The following is a 15,184-nucleotide window of genomic DNA, read 5'->3' on the forward strand; positions in this document are numbered from 1 at the left end:
GAACTAAAAGATAATTTAAAAAGTCCCTGTAAGAGATTTGATTTGATTAGCAGTAGCTGGTTTGACTTGTCAATATTGGGACTGATCCATGCTAAAGAAGCAAAATTCTTTCAAGATTTCAAATGGAAAGTAATTTGTATGTCTTGTGGTTATTTCTGACAACTCAGGATTTCTTATCACTGATGTAAACAAAAATCAAATTTATAGGGGCACCTGGATGTCTCAGTCGGTTAAGTGTCTGACTGTTCATTTCGGCTCAGGTCATGATCTCAGGGTTGTGGGATCAAGCCCTGAGTTCGGCTCCATACTCAGTGGGGAGTCTGTTTGGAATTCTCTCTCTCCTCTCCCCCTGCTCTCATGCTTCCTCTCTCTTTCTCTCTCTCTCAAATAAATAAATCTTTTAAAAAAATTAAGTTTATAATTAGAAAGCAAGTTGGTGAAAATAGCCATAGTAAGTGACTTGACTACTTGGCATTCGGTTTTTGAGACTGAGAAAAGACAGTATCAGAAGCTCTCTTGGTTTGGGGATGAGAAAGAGGGTAAAGTATTGGTGGGAAAGGGAGGACTACCTAGGAGGAACTTAGTCATATGTTGCTGCATGTAACCACTTAGACCAGGTGTTGGCACACTATGCCTAGGTCAGTCTGACCCGCTGCCTGTTTTGTAAATATTTACTAGAATACAACCATGCCCATGAATTTACATATTTGCCTATCACAACAGCAAAGTTGAGTAGACAAAGACTTTATGGCCCACAATGCCAAAATATTTACTATCTAGCCTTTCTTAGTAAGGAAAAGTTAAGTCTAGGGGCTTCTGGCTGGCTCAGTCAATGGAGCATGTGACTTTTGATCTCAGGGTTGTAAGTTCAGGCCCCACATTGGGTGTAGAGATTACTTAAAAAATAATAAAATCAAATTAAAAAAAAAGTTAAGTCTTGCACCAGTGTTTTCTTCCAGTATACAACCAGTATATCAGTTGTTCCTAAGGGACAAACTGATATAGTGGCTTCATTCTAATACTTTGACAAATGATACTGAGAGACTCGTAAAGTAACGGTTATGTTGTCATCAATCAAAATAGTAATTTGGAATTTTATGAGTGCATCTTCTTCCTTCCCAAGTCTACATCCAATTAACTGAGAGGTGAGTGTTAGGTAGGGAAAATCAGGCTTTAGGGAAAGATAAAATAGTTGAAGATGGTAGTGGGTACTGAACAGTGTACATTTTGTATTATTTTTGTTACATAATTCTGGGGATGGTTGTAACTTTGCAAATATTTTATTGGATGATAGACTCTTGGTTAAGTAATTGGTTAGCAGACACTTCTGGGTTTTTGTTTTTGGTTTTTAACTGTAAGTAAAACTTAGATAAACAACTTGGTGACTTTTAGAATGGTTTTTTATTTGTTTTGGAGAGAGAGTGTGCGGTGGGAGGGGTGGGTAGAGGGAGAGAGAGAATCTTAAGCAGGCTCCACACCCAGCACAGAGCCTGTTGTGGGTCTTGATCTCACGACTTGAGATCATGACCTGAGGTAAAATCAAGTCTGACGCTTAACTGACTGAGCCACCCAGGTGCCCTAGAATGGTTGTTTTTGTAATTACCAGGTATACCTGGAATTTTAATGGTTAATTTTATATTGTGGACTTTAAATACAAGGTTATTGTTTGTTTTGGTGTGTTTATGCTTTTGTTTCAGTGTTCTCACTGACTCACAAGTGTTTTCCTTTATTTTAGGAAGCTGAACAAGCAAGAACAGACTACTTCATTAGGACACTCTTACTTGAATTTCAAAATGTAAGTATTTTCCATTTAGAGACAGTTTCTGAGGATAGTTTTTAAAGAGAGGATATATAAATTGTATGCCATCTTATCTTACATAGTTAAGGAAGTTTGTTAATTATTTCCCTTATTAAAATAATAAAGAAGAAAATCAGAGTGTAACATTTTATTTAGTATTTTCAGCCTTAAGCTTATAAAATTAGATAAAGTAATATAAATTTTAACTTAAAACAGTTTTCCTAAATTTACTATATTTGGAATATTTGGTTCTTTGCTGCAAATATTTTTCCTCTATTACAGTAAGCAGATTATAGCATTGTTTACAAAATTATTACCCAGTTTTGCTAGTTTACAACTTTATCGAAACAAACCAACATCAAAGCTAAGTCTTCATTTAGATATATATTATTTTTACTTGAGGCCTTTGACTTTAGTGTTTCAGATCTATATAAAATAATTTTCTAGGAAGAAATCAAAGAAAATCTGATGGACATTAGAGAGTGCCATTTATTGGTTTCTTCCTCGATCTCTGTATTTTTATTATTTTAATTTTTTAAACCATTATGAACAATTAAGCATGTCCATAAAGTGCATCATTCTTTCTCAACTATTATATTTGTAAACATACTTAGAGCTCCTACCTTCCTGTTTACAAGTAGACATGGTTGCAGCACTCCATACTTTGAGAACCACTGATCTAAAATAAGGAAATGGATTGGGGTTGGACACTTAGTTTTGTTTCTGATTTTCTTTTTCAGTTTAAACATTCTGTTAGTCCTCTAATTACAGTAGATTTGAACACAGTGCTTATGATATATTGCTCATCCATTTACTGTGGATTAATTAAAAAATATGCATAGTGTAAGGGTTAAAAGTGCACGCTCTGCAGGTGCCTGGGTTCAGACCCGCATTTGTCACTTGCTGTGAAACATTAGGCAAGTTATTTAATCTTTGTCTTAATTTACTTACCTATAAAACGTGGATAGTATTAACAGTACCTTTCTCATGGCATCACATGGAGAATAAGTAAATTGTTATATGTGAAGACCTTATATCAATACTTGGTATATGAGAGTCAATAAATGTAGTTATTTATTTTTTTAAGGCATTGTTAAATACCACATAAATATATTACAAATGACAGTAAAGTGAGATGTGCAGCTTTTATGTATGCTTTAAAATTTGTAGTGTCTTTTTATAACTGTTGAATTACTGTTATTCTTGAAGGAATCTCGTAGGCTATATCAGTTTCATTATGTGAACTGGCCAGACCATGATGTTCCCACATCATTTGATTCTATTCTGGACATGATAAGCTTAATGAGGAAATACCAAGAACATGAAGATGTGCCTATTTGTATTCATTGCAGGTACAAAAGAATTTTCCAAATATTTAAATACTTTGGACTATAAGTGGCATTATAATACGGGTGACGTTTGGTATTTTGAAACCTAATTTTTGGAATTACCAAGAGAGATAGGTCATTATATTGGTTTCCAAATAGTAAAAGCTATCTGAATCCTGAGGAAATTTTTCTTCTCTTAATTTTTAATTTACGTTGGATTCTTCTGAAAGACTTAGATAATACTTATTTCATAAAACTGCTATCAGTTTCTCTAAGTGACTTGTATCTACATTCACATTTGTTATAAAGAGTAAATGAAATTTCTCAGACTCAAAAATTTACTGGTTAGTTAAATAGTTCAGAGATTTTTTTAGTGGAGACAGAACGCCAAAGATAGTTTTTCTTATCCAGTAGGTCTGATTGTAATGCTTATTAGTGAGTTGAAAAGGCTGCTTTTTATTTATGGGCCAGAAAGGTGACTTGCTGATGGACATGTGGGAATCAGTTAACAACTTGGTTAATTAAAAAATATTTTTCTGTAGTTAATTCAGTGGTTAGTTGACCATTTAATTAAGTAGTTGGCTGTTTAAGAAGAAAAAATCTAATTATAGTAATTGCTTTGACTTGACTTCTTCAGAAGTTAGTCACAATCAGTTTTTGTTCTATCAGTGTTGCCCAATGTATATAGTTCATAAATCCAATTTGATAGGAAGGTTTTCCTTTAAAAAATTAAATAGGCCATTTAATATTTTTAAACAGCCAAAATAGTATTTTAACTGTAGTGACATACATAAAAGAAAGGAAATCACTTACAATTCCAGTAGAGGTGCTCATTGTTAAAACTTGAGTATATGTCCTTCAGTGTGTGTGTGTATTTTTAAAGAATGTTTCCCCATGTAATATAATTGTGTACATTTTTCTAAATCATATAACTATTCTTTCTACAATGAATTATGACTGCCCTATACTTTATATTTAACTTCCATTCCTTGGCATTTACTACCCCTCCCCCATCCTTTTTCATCTATTTTCATTTTTTTAAACATTTATTTATTTATTTTAAAATATTTTATTTATTTGTCAGAGAGAGAGCAAGAGCACACAAGCAGGGGGAGCTGCAGGCAGAGGGAGAAGCAGGCTCCCCACTGGGCAGATCACTGGGCATGATCTGATTTGGCTCAGATCATGACCTGAGCCAAAGGCAGATGCTTAACCAACTGAGTCACCTAGGCGTCCCCTTTTTCATGTATTTTAAACAATAGTTTAAATGTCCAAGTGGCTGTCTTTGTAGTGAAATCTTTGAGCACATCTGTAATTACTTCATTAGGATAGATATAAGCAAATGGGATTCCTAAGTGAAAGAACATGAACTTTTTTGTGCTTTTAACACATATTTTAAATTTTGTTATCCATAAAGCTAATGCTGATTATAATTAGTCAGTTTGTGGGGTGCCCGTTTTCCCATACTCTCCCCAATACTGTTATCTTCTTGTTTGTTTGATTTAATGCCTGAATGACAGGCCACCTTTTTTTTTTTTCTTGGTAGTTTATATTCCTTTGTGACTTGCTTGTTTGTATACTTTGCCAATTATTTCATAGCAGGCATTCATCTCTTAATAATTATGTTATAAATTCTTCATATATCTTTATATATTGAGGTTGTTAACTTTTAATCATGTTGTAAGTAGCATGGTTTTTAAATGGCTTTTATTCTGCCGGTCTTTTGCCACACATAAATTTTAAGTTGTTATGTAGTCAGAGTTGTGAATCTTCATTTATGATTTCTGTCCATTGAGATGCTTAGAAAGTCCTTCTGTAACAGTCGTACATAAACTAACTTTTTAGCACTTTTATAGGTTTTTTGTAAACATATTTCTAATCCATCTGGAATTTTTTTTTATGATTAAGGTATAAGGTAAGAATCCAGCTTTTGCTCTTGTTAGGCTTACTTTCCCTGTATCATTTATTGAATGGTCTAATCTTTCTCCTTTCATGGGAGAATTCACCATTATGTAATACTTACATATACTTGGATGTGTTTTTGAATTTTGCATTATGTTTCATCAGTCTGGTTGTGTATGTCTTTGTAAGGTCACACTTTCAACCATCAAATTTAAATATATGTCATTTAGCCCCTAGTAACTAATGCAGTATTCTAGAACTGTTTTGATGTGAGGAATTGATAAATGTATCAACAGTTAAAAATTAATATTACTGATGTCTATTAAGAGCTTTTTAAAAATCATACTAAGTTGCTTATAGATGTATTTTATCAGGAAATCTTAGATGACATGTTTGACAAACTACTCATCTTTCTAAAGGTTTTGAAATATGTATTAAAATGCTACCCAACTTTTTTTCTACCTAAAAATTATTCTGGTGATATCAGTAATATCTTTAATTACTCAGAGTGATTCTCAGTCCTGAGGAGCATGTCTCCTATCTCCCTCTAGTTTGAGAATCAGTTGCTCTAACGTACTTTTGTCATGTTTTAAAATAAAAAAACCCTGCAGAATTTTACTTTACATTCTCCAGGTTCTATTATTTCTTTAGGAGATGAGAGTGCATCACTCGTCTTTGTTCTTCTGGTGAAATCACTGCTACTGTTCAAACCAATTTCTAGGGCTTGTGGTACTCCTCATCTTTTCTATACCTTTTGCAGATTGAAATGATGTATTGTTTCCTCCTCTACTCTAAGGCACCAGAGCCATATTGGACGTAAATTACATTTCTCTCTGCAAGTTATTATGTTGGCAAGACAGGATTTTCTGAGGTAGAATTAGACTTACAAAGTAAAAGCTGCTAGGTATTTTGTGAATCACTTAGGTATTCTCTGAATCTTGGAAGTTCCCTAAATTAAACAAAAACAAGATGTAAATACTAATGTTAAAGATGTTTGCCATGCATACACTTTAAGTTATGATTTGTTTACTAAGATAGTAGAATATTGTTAAATTTCTTAAATGATTTTTTTTGCTTCTGAAAATTGTGTTCATCCACATTTATTTTATAGTTCTTTTATGACAAAAATCAAATTGTTCTTTCAAATTTTATATTTATAGTGCAGGCTGTGGAAGAACAGGTGCCATTTGTGCCATAGATTATACGTGGAATTTACTAAAAGCTGGGGTAAGAATAATTTTTATATAGCATTATATCCAATTGATCTATTATTATTTTCCAACTTAATGGTAAATTGCAGTAAATTATAACATGTGTTTCATTATACATGTTACTTATTTAGAAATAGCTTTACTCTGTAAGGAAAAAGGTAGTGGAACTGGAAAAGGTATAAATGATGTTTATTACCTTGAGATAATGCATGAGGCAGCAAGGTAAACATGTTACCACCCCTGTGTTCTGTGTGAATTGATACCTGCATTTAGAATGTAAAATCTGGGTTGACTTCTCCAAATACAGAATCTTCATTGCCTTTTATATTTATTCCAGGTATAAGTGTTATCAATTCAATAAATATTTATGCCTAAATGGAAATATTATTTTATAGTGGTTAAGGATGTTGAGTCTGGAGCCAAACTGCCCAGATTAAAATTCAGTCATTCACTGTCTGTGGGATTTTGATCAAATTACTTAATTTCATTGTGCCTCGATTTTTTCAACTGAAAATGGGAATCATAATATTAATAACTCATAAAAAATAAATTAACTTTGTAAAGTTCCTTAGAACTATGTGTGTCCTATATCAAGTGCTCAGTTCAGTGTTAGTTTTCATTAAAACCGGTGTTACTGTTGTTACTACCACTACTATTTCAAAGATGTTGTGTTCAATACTATGGAGGATATAGAAGTAAATAAAACACAGTCCTCGTTACAGATTTGAAAAACGTTGTTGTCTCATTGTATGTAGATTTGCTTCTCTTACTGGTTCTATAGTATTCATTTTCTATGCATTAGGAAGAAGTTTTTAATTCTTTATAGCTTTTTTAAAAATTATTTTTTTAAACACTATGCCCAGCATGGGGCTTGAACTCACAACCCCGAGATCAAGAGTCACATAACTCTACCCACTGAGCCAGCCGGGTTGCCCCCTTTATAGCTTTAAGGTGTGTTTCTGTGTCTTTATCTTGTATCAAATAGGATTAATAAAATATTTAATTTCTTTTTTTTTCCTTCCTTCCTCCCTCTATTCTTTCTCTTTTTTCCCCTGCCTTAACATTTTTCAATTTTGCTAGGGAATATTTAAATTTTAAACTTTCTTCAAAAGCCCTTTGGGGTTAAATTTTATTTTTGTATTCCTCAAAAATGTAATCATCTCCTGATACTCAAATGAAAATTTTTAAGTGAACAAAATTAACTAGGATTCTAACCCATTTTAACATAAAAGTCAAAGATTAAAACTGGGATGGAAAGAGGCATTTAAATAAATGCCAGTAAGCAGAAAAAACATCTGGTCATTCCACAAGTTGTGTATTTTGAACATAGTCCTCATTTGATTGTGTTTGGCTTAACATATATATAATCTTATGTTTTAGTTTAGGACTTGATGTAAAAATCTTTTTTTTTTTTTTAATATTTTATTTATTCATGAAAGAGAGAGCACGAGCAGGGGGGGAGGGGCAGAGGGAGAGGGAGAAGCAGACTCTGCTGAGCAGGTAGCCTGATACGGGACTCGATCCGAGGACCCTGGGATCATGACCTGAGCCAAAGGCAGACGCTTAACCAACTGAGCCACCCCGGTGCCCTGTGAAAATCTTTTGATGTATATAAAGACTCAAACAGTAGACCTGGGAATCTGTTTAACTCTTCTTCTTTATCACTCCAAAATATTCTTGTTGATCACCAAGTTCTAATAGTTCTGCCTCAGAAGTGTGCCTCAAATCTGTTTGTACCTTTCTTTTTTTTAGATTCCTTCAGTAAACTTCTACCAGTTTCTCCCTTTCAGACTCTGATCTTCCCTGCTGCAAAGCAAACTGAGTATCAGATTTGCTCATGTCAGTGTTACCTCTTGTAGTAGTTCTAATTCCAGATGTACCAAAGAATTGTCAGGGATGTTTCACAGTCTCCAGAGACATGGCTGAGGGATCTGTATTTTTACCAGCTTTCTTAGTTGGTTCTTATGTAGCCAGCCCAGGAAACAGTGGCCTGTGGAATAAGTTCAAACTCTATTATGTTTACAGTCTGATTCCAGGTAGCCTTATCTTCTTTCCTCCTTAAATACCTCTTTCTTTCAGTTTTAGGCTGTATCAAGCTTCTGAATTCCCCAAAAAGATTATACATTTAATCTGCCGTGCTTATGTATATTTCCTTCACTTTTTACTCCACACACCAATCAGAGTTAGTCACAGCGTCTTTATTCCCACTGCACTGCAATTATGCCTTGGCTGGATATTTATTTGTTCACTTATCTCACTAGCTTGACTGCTGAGGGTCCAGATTAACTTTGTATCTTCAATGCCAACAACAATGTCTGATGGATGGTAGGTAGTGCTCAGTAAATGTTTTCAGTCATCCAGCATGTATATAAGGTCTGTTTGAGAAGTTACAGGTCCACATGAAAAAGAGTTGATGTGTTAAATTCTTTGTTTTAGAAAATACCAGAGGAATTTAATGTATTTAATTTAATACAAGAAATGAGAACACAAAGGCATTCTGCAGTGCAAACTAAGGTATAGTTTTTTGTTTCACTTTATATAGACTGTATTTTTTAAAATATCTTCTTGGTTGGTTGGTTTGTTTTTTTTTCAAATGTCTTTTCCCTTGTTTATTTTCCCTTGTTCATCATGTCATCTCCCTAATAGGAGCAGTATGAGCTTGTTCATAGAGCTATCGCCCAACTGTTTGAAAAACAGCTACAGCTATATGAAATTCATGGAGCCCAGAAACTTGCTGATGGAGTGGTAGGTGTTCTTGGCCTATTAATTTTAGAAAAAGTTCCTTTCCTTTCCTTTCTTTTTAGATTTTTTTTTTTTTTAAGTAATCTCTACACCCAACGTGGGGCTCAAACTTAACCCCAAGATCAAGAGTCCCATGCTCTACTGACTGAGCCAGCTGGGTGCCCCAAAAACTTTTTTTTTACCAAGATGTAATATTTAGCTTTTTAATGGTTATCTGTGTTTTACCTAACGTGAGAATATCCATGACAGTTGTTATTTTTATTTAACTTTGATTTTGTGAACTCCTTTCCTTCTTCCTGTTTGAATCTTTCTATTATCATGGACATTTAATGACTCCAGTACAAGTTAAATAATACTCAAAATAGAATATAGTTAGGAAAATAGGTCTTATGTCAAAAATCTTTACTGTTTCAAATATAAATTACTTTTAAAAAAATTAACTGCATTGTTCTCTCTTTTCTTCTACCCCCCACCTAAGTAATTTTAAGTTGATTCTACATGAATTAAATTGTGTTCTTGGTCATGATGATATAAAGTTTTATAATTAATTTTGTATAGGCTTTTTAATTAAGTAGAATTATAGTGCTACAATGAAGTCCCTTTTTGGCATGTGTTTCGTTCAATGTCATTTTAGCCTTAACAGATCTTACTGGATGTTCAAACTTTTGACCTGACAGAAATACTTTATTCTCATAGTGTTCTCATGTCTGCCTCTGTTTTCTAACTAGTTCGTTTATTTGCTGTCTTTCTGTAATCATCTTGTCCTTGAAGGTATTGCGCTGTTTTTTTGATAAAATTTCTTTACGTTTTTATCCCTGAACCTAAGATAGCCATCACATGATAAATCAACTTAGCCTCAATAACTGAAGTAAAATGAGGAAATGAGTTGCAATTTATAACCTTTGTTTTCGTTTTCTTCTTCACATTGTGTTTGGCATTTTCCTAGACTATTTGTTTGAAATTTCTTGGTTTTATAAATGAGAGACTTGTTACCAAATGCTGATCACAGTGTCTTAAAATAATCTAATATTGATCCATGAATTTTAGGAGCTATGTATTTCCTTTATTAGCCAAGTGATAATTATAGGTTTTTAAGATTAATATATGTGACCTCATTTTTATTTCTTGTATTAACATAGGAATCGTTGTGCAACTAGGCCTTACATGTTGCCATCTCTTTTTCCCTTTATTTTTTAAAAAGATTTTATTTATTTATTTGAGAGAGAACGAGAGAGAGAACATGAGAGGGGGGAGGGTCAGAGGGAGAAGCAGACTCCCCGCTGAGCAGGGAGCCCAATGCAGGACTCGATTCCGGGACTCCAGGATCATGACCTGAGCCGAAGGCAGTTGCTCAACCAACTGAGCCACCCAGGCGCCCCTCTTTTTCCCTTTAGTTTAATTAAAACCTGTTACAATCTGTGCTGAATGTAGCCAGATAATGTATAACATAGAATAGAATGCTTTATATATTATTGTGTATAATGTTATTTAAATTGAGAATCAGTTAATGCTTCAGAAAGCTAAATAGGCTGTGCTTTTTTTCTTTAAATTTTAGTGGAAGAACATTTGTTGTTTATATAAATGCAAGATTAATTTCTTTTTTTTTTTTTTTTTAAAGATTTTATTTATTTATTTGACAGAGAGAGACACAGCGAGAGAGGGAACACAAGCAGGGGGAGTGGGAGAGAGAGAGAAGCAGGCTTCCCGCGGAGCAGGGAGCCCGATGCGGGGCTTGATCCCAGGACCCTGGGATCATGACCTGAGCGGAAGGCAGACGCTTAACGACTGAGCCACCCAGGCGCCCCTGCAAGATTAATTTCAAAGTTAAAGTTTCTATACTTCAGAAATGTAGATATTTTAGACTACCATTTCCTTAGTATATACAAGTGAAAAATATTCTAACCATTACATTTTTCAAATGTATAGGAAATTCTTATTTCATTTTTTATTGGGATATAATTGACATATAACATTGGTTTTGGGTATACAGCATAGTTATTTGATATTTGTATATATTGTGAAATGATCATCACAGTAAGTCTAGTTAACATCCATTACCACACATAGTACAAATTTTCTTTTCTTGTGATGAGAACTTTTAAGATTTACTCTAATGAACTTTGAAATATGCAATACAGTATTAAGTATAGTCACCATGCTGCACATTATATCCCATAATTTTTAAATTTTATATCTGGAAGCTTGCATCCTTTGACCCCCTTTACCCATTTCACCCACCTCCTACCCCCCACTTCTCGCAAGCACCAGTCTGTTCTTTGTATCTATGAGTTCAGTTTTTTGTTTGTTTGTTCTTAGAATCCACATATAAGTGATATCATACGGTATTTGTCTTTCTCTCTTTGACTTCTTTCACTTAGGATAGTGCCCTCAAGGTCCATCCATGGTGTTGCAAATGCCAAGAATTCCTTCTTTTTTATGGCTGAATGATACTCCATTGTGTGTATATGTCCCGTTTTCTTTATCCATTCTTCGACAAATGGACCTTTGGGTTGCTTTCATGTCTTGGCTCTTGTATTTATTTATTTATTTATTTATTTATTTTAAAGATTTTATTTATTTATTTGACAGAGAGAGACATAGCGAGGGAGGGAACACAAGCAGGGGAAGTGGGAGAGGGAGAAGCAGGCCTCCCGTGGAGCAGGGAGCGCGATGCGGGGCTCGATCCCAGGATCCCGGGATCATGACCTGAGCTGAAGGCAGATGCTTAACGACTGAGCCACCCAGGCGCCCCTTGGCTCTTGTAAATAAGGCTGCAGGGAACATGGTGGTACATATATCTTTTTGAGTTTGTGTTTTCACTTCCTTTGGATAAATACCCAGAAATGGTATTACTGGATCATATGGTAGTTCTTTTTTTTTTTTTTTTTTGAGGAACCCCCACATTGTTTCTATATGACTGCACCAATTTACATTCCCACAAACAGTGCATGAGGGTTTCCTTATCTCCACATCCTCTCTAACACTTGTTATTTCTTATCTTTTTAATGCTAGCCATTCTGACAGATACCAGGTCTCATTGTGGTTCTGATTTGCATTTCCCTAATGATTAGTGATGTTGAACATATTTTCATATATTCCTGTTGACCATCTATATGTCTTCTTTGAAGAAATGTCTATTCAGGTCCTCTGCCCATTTTTAATCAGGTTGTTGGTTTTTTTGCTATTCAGTTCTCTTATTTCATAGATTGCCTTTTCATTTTGTTGATAAGTTTCCTTTGCTGTGTGGAAGCTTTTTAGTTTGATGTAGTCCCACTTATTTATTTTTGCTTTTGTTGCCTTTGCTTGAAAATAATTTTAATGCAATATTCAGTGCTGTACCTTTAAAGCTTTTGAGTATATTTAAGTGATCTCCAGAAAATGATATGTGATAAATACTGCATTGCTCTTTCATCTCTGTTTTCTCATTACCTGATTTCTTTTAGGTTTTATTCCATAAATTAAACTTCCATATTATTAGTCGGAACTTCACACTAGGATTATAATTTTGTTATAGATTGTTTCTGTCTAATGGGTCAGAGGTTTACAAATAGCTAAGGAATACAAGAAAGATCATATGCATGTTATGGGATGAGATGAAATATCACCTGATGGCAGATTAGTGGTTATTTCAAACCTACTTTCTTTTTTTTTTTTTTTTTTTTTTTTAAACCTACTTTCGTATCTCCTTGCCTGGTACATAGGAGACACCCACTAAATGTTTGCTAACTGAACTTAAGACGTTAGATTATATCCTTGCATTTCAAAGCTGACATGGTGACTGCTGGGTTACCTTTTGGGCAAGATGGATATTTCTATTTTGTAAAAAGGAAAAACAGTTGCCCAAGGAATCCATTCTGAGAAAACTGTATTTGGTAAGAGTAAATATTTTGCCACAGGTGGTATACTGTAGTGTCTGACACTATATAACTGTATAACTCAATGGATGAATGGATTTAAAAAGTGGAAGGACATCTGGGTAGAAGAAAAAGATAGCTTATTCTAGGTAATTTTTTAATAGTGTCCTCTTTTTTTTTTTTAAGATTTTATTTATTTATTTGACAGAGAGAGAGATCACAAGTAGGCAGAGAGGCAGGTAGAGAGAGGGGGGGAAGTAGGCTCCTCTCTGAGCAGAGAGCCCAATGTGGGGCTCGATCCCAGGACCCCAACCGAGATCATGACCTGAGCTGAAGGCAGACGCTGAACTGAGTGAGCCACCCAGGCGCCCCTGATAGTGTCCTCTTAAGAAATCTTGTTTTCTAGGTATTTCTGAATCTAAGTGACTGTTTTTATAGCAGGTTTATATGTAGTTGGAGACTATAAATCCCAGTCAGAAAAAATGTGGAATCTAAAAAGTTGGGGAAGATCATCTTAGAACTGTATGGTTGAATAAAATGATTTGAAATATATTACTTGCCTTTCTGAACCTATGCTGTGAGAAACATTTATAAATCTATTTATTATTTCTCTGACAATTTAAAGGTAAAGTTACAAAAAAAAAAAAAAAAAAAACCAGACAAACAAAAAACTCTTAAACTGTATGTTCCAGAATTATTTTCTTAGAAATTTTGGTTGGAATGCTGATCAACAATATAAGACTCTATAATAAATGATATTTGTCAGTGGTATGTACAACCAAGAAGACTTTCCAGAGTAGGAGATCTAAAGAGAAAGTCTGTTCTGGAATTGAGTAGCCTATTGATTTGGGATTTAGAAACACTTCGGTAAGCAAACATCTATAAGATGTACATGCATGCCTTTTTATCTTCTATATAAAAGACCACTACCAGTTATCAGTACCAGGATTTTCAATTCTAGGATGATGGCGTAATAGCAACAATATGGTCCTTCTGTTGTTATTGTACATTTTAGATGTGATACTGAATTCTGAGTATTTTTTCCTCAAATGTAATGTCCTTTATTTTTAAAGCACTTTGTTTTAATATTTATATTGTTCTGCAGTTGATAATATATCCTTAAGTATTTGATAATTAGGTTCTGATCTTTTTTTGTGGCCTCTGATATGGCTGTTATGTGGTAAATATTAAGAAACAAAATTAGTGAAATGGGTGAAGGTGGTCATAAGGTAAAAAAAGAATTTTAGCAAGCTTTTCTTGAAACAAAAGAATATACTAGAACCTAATTTCAGTGGATTATTTAATTTCTAAAATACCTTGATTCACCTTCAAAAGTTGGTGATTGTTTCAATTGGTAGTAAAAGCCCCTTAATAGAGCTATATACATTAGGACAAATGTGGGGACAAAAGCTGTAGTTAATAGTGTCAAAAGATATGAGTAGAGCAAACATTATTGTAGGCAAAAATAAGGAATCTAAGAACTGTCCTATTCTGAAGTCTAGTAGCCAGGAGGTTTTGTTCATGCTGTGTAGGCAATGGTTCTCTGAGTTGCATTTCTATACTGCCACATTGATTTCTTTCATCAGATGAAATTCAGCATGTTCAAAAGTCTTACCTACCCCCAAAGTTCTTTTTCCTCTTTTGGCCCTTTCTATTAATGGTTCCACCATTCTGTCATTACCCAAAATGAGGAATCCTTCATGACACCTTTCCTTTGTCATATTTGTTTGAAAATGCCCTTAATTTCCCTTCTTATTCCCTTCCCACCTGTTCCCTTCCATACTCTTTTCTTTTTCTCAGTATCTTACCTATCTCTCTCTTTTTATTTTTAAGATTTTATTTAGGGACGCCTGAGTGGCTCAGTCGGTCAAGCGCCTGCCTTCAGCTGAGGTCATGATCTCAGGGTCCTGGGATCGAGTCCTGCATCAGGCTCCTTGCTCATCGGGGAGCTTGCTTCTCCCTCTGCCTGTTGCTCTCCCTGCTTATGCTCTCTCTCTCTGACAAATAAAATCTTTTAAAAAAAAAAAAAAAAGATTTTATTTAGTTAGTTATTTGAGAGAGAGAGTGAGCGTGAGCAGCGGGGAGGGTCAGAGGGAGAAGCAGACTCCCCACTGAGCAGGAAGCCCAACGTGGGGCTCCATCCCAGCACCCTGGGATCGTGACCTGAGCCAAAGGCAGACAGCCAACCCACTGAGTCACCCCGGCGCCCCTCTTACCTGTCTCTTAATGTCATTCTAAATGCTGCCTTAATATTCTCAACTTCGTAATATTTTTCAGCTATATTCTTAATATTCTCACCTTTAAATAACATCTCTGGTTTCACTACTTTATGATTTTATGATTACCCCT

General features: G+C 34.5%; 1 protein-coding gene and 1 long non-coding RNA gene across 7 annotated transcripts in view; one reads left to right on the top strand and one right to left on the bottom strand.

The window, feature by feature from the left end:
• The window catches only part of PTPN12 (protein tyrosine phosphatase non-receptor type 12), an 86,596-nt gene that overhangs the window by 54,353 nt on the left and 17,059 nt on the right, over positions 1-15,184 (top strand). For all 4 annotated transcript variants that reach the window (XM_078060061.1, XM_078060060.1, XM_078060058.1 and 1 more), the window contains 5 exons: positions 1,736-1,795; positions 3,008-3,150; positions 6,189-6,255; positions 8,676-8,753; positions 8,886-8,984. In XM_078060061.1, coding sequence (XP_077916187.1) covers positions 1,736-1,795; positions 3,008-3,150; positions 6,189-6,255; positions 8,676-8,753; positions 8,886-8,984 — 447 coding nt within the window. The remainder of the gene's footprint in view (positions 1-1,735; positions 1,796-3,007; positions 3,151-6,188; positions 6,256-8,675; positions 8,754-8,885; positions 8,985-15,184) is intronic.
• The window catches only part of LOC118528457 (uncharacterized), a 134,710-nt gene that overhangs the window by 46,904 nt on the left and 72,622 nt on the right, over positions 1-15,184 (bottom strand). The window lies entirely within an intron of this gene.

The sequence above is a fragment of the Halichoerus grypus genome, chromosome 12 (assembly GCF_964656455.1).
Source record: "Halichoerus grypus chromosome 12, mHalGry1.hap1.1, whole genome shotgun sequence".
Taxonomy (NCBI): domain Eukaryota; kingdom Metazoa; phylum Chordata; class Mammalia; order Carnivora; family Phocidae; genus Halichoerus; species Halichoerus grypus.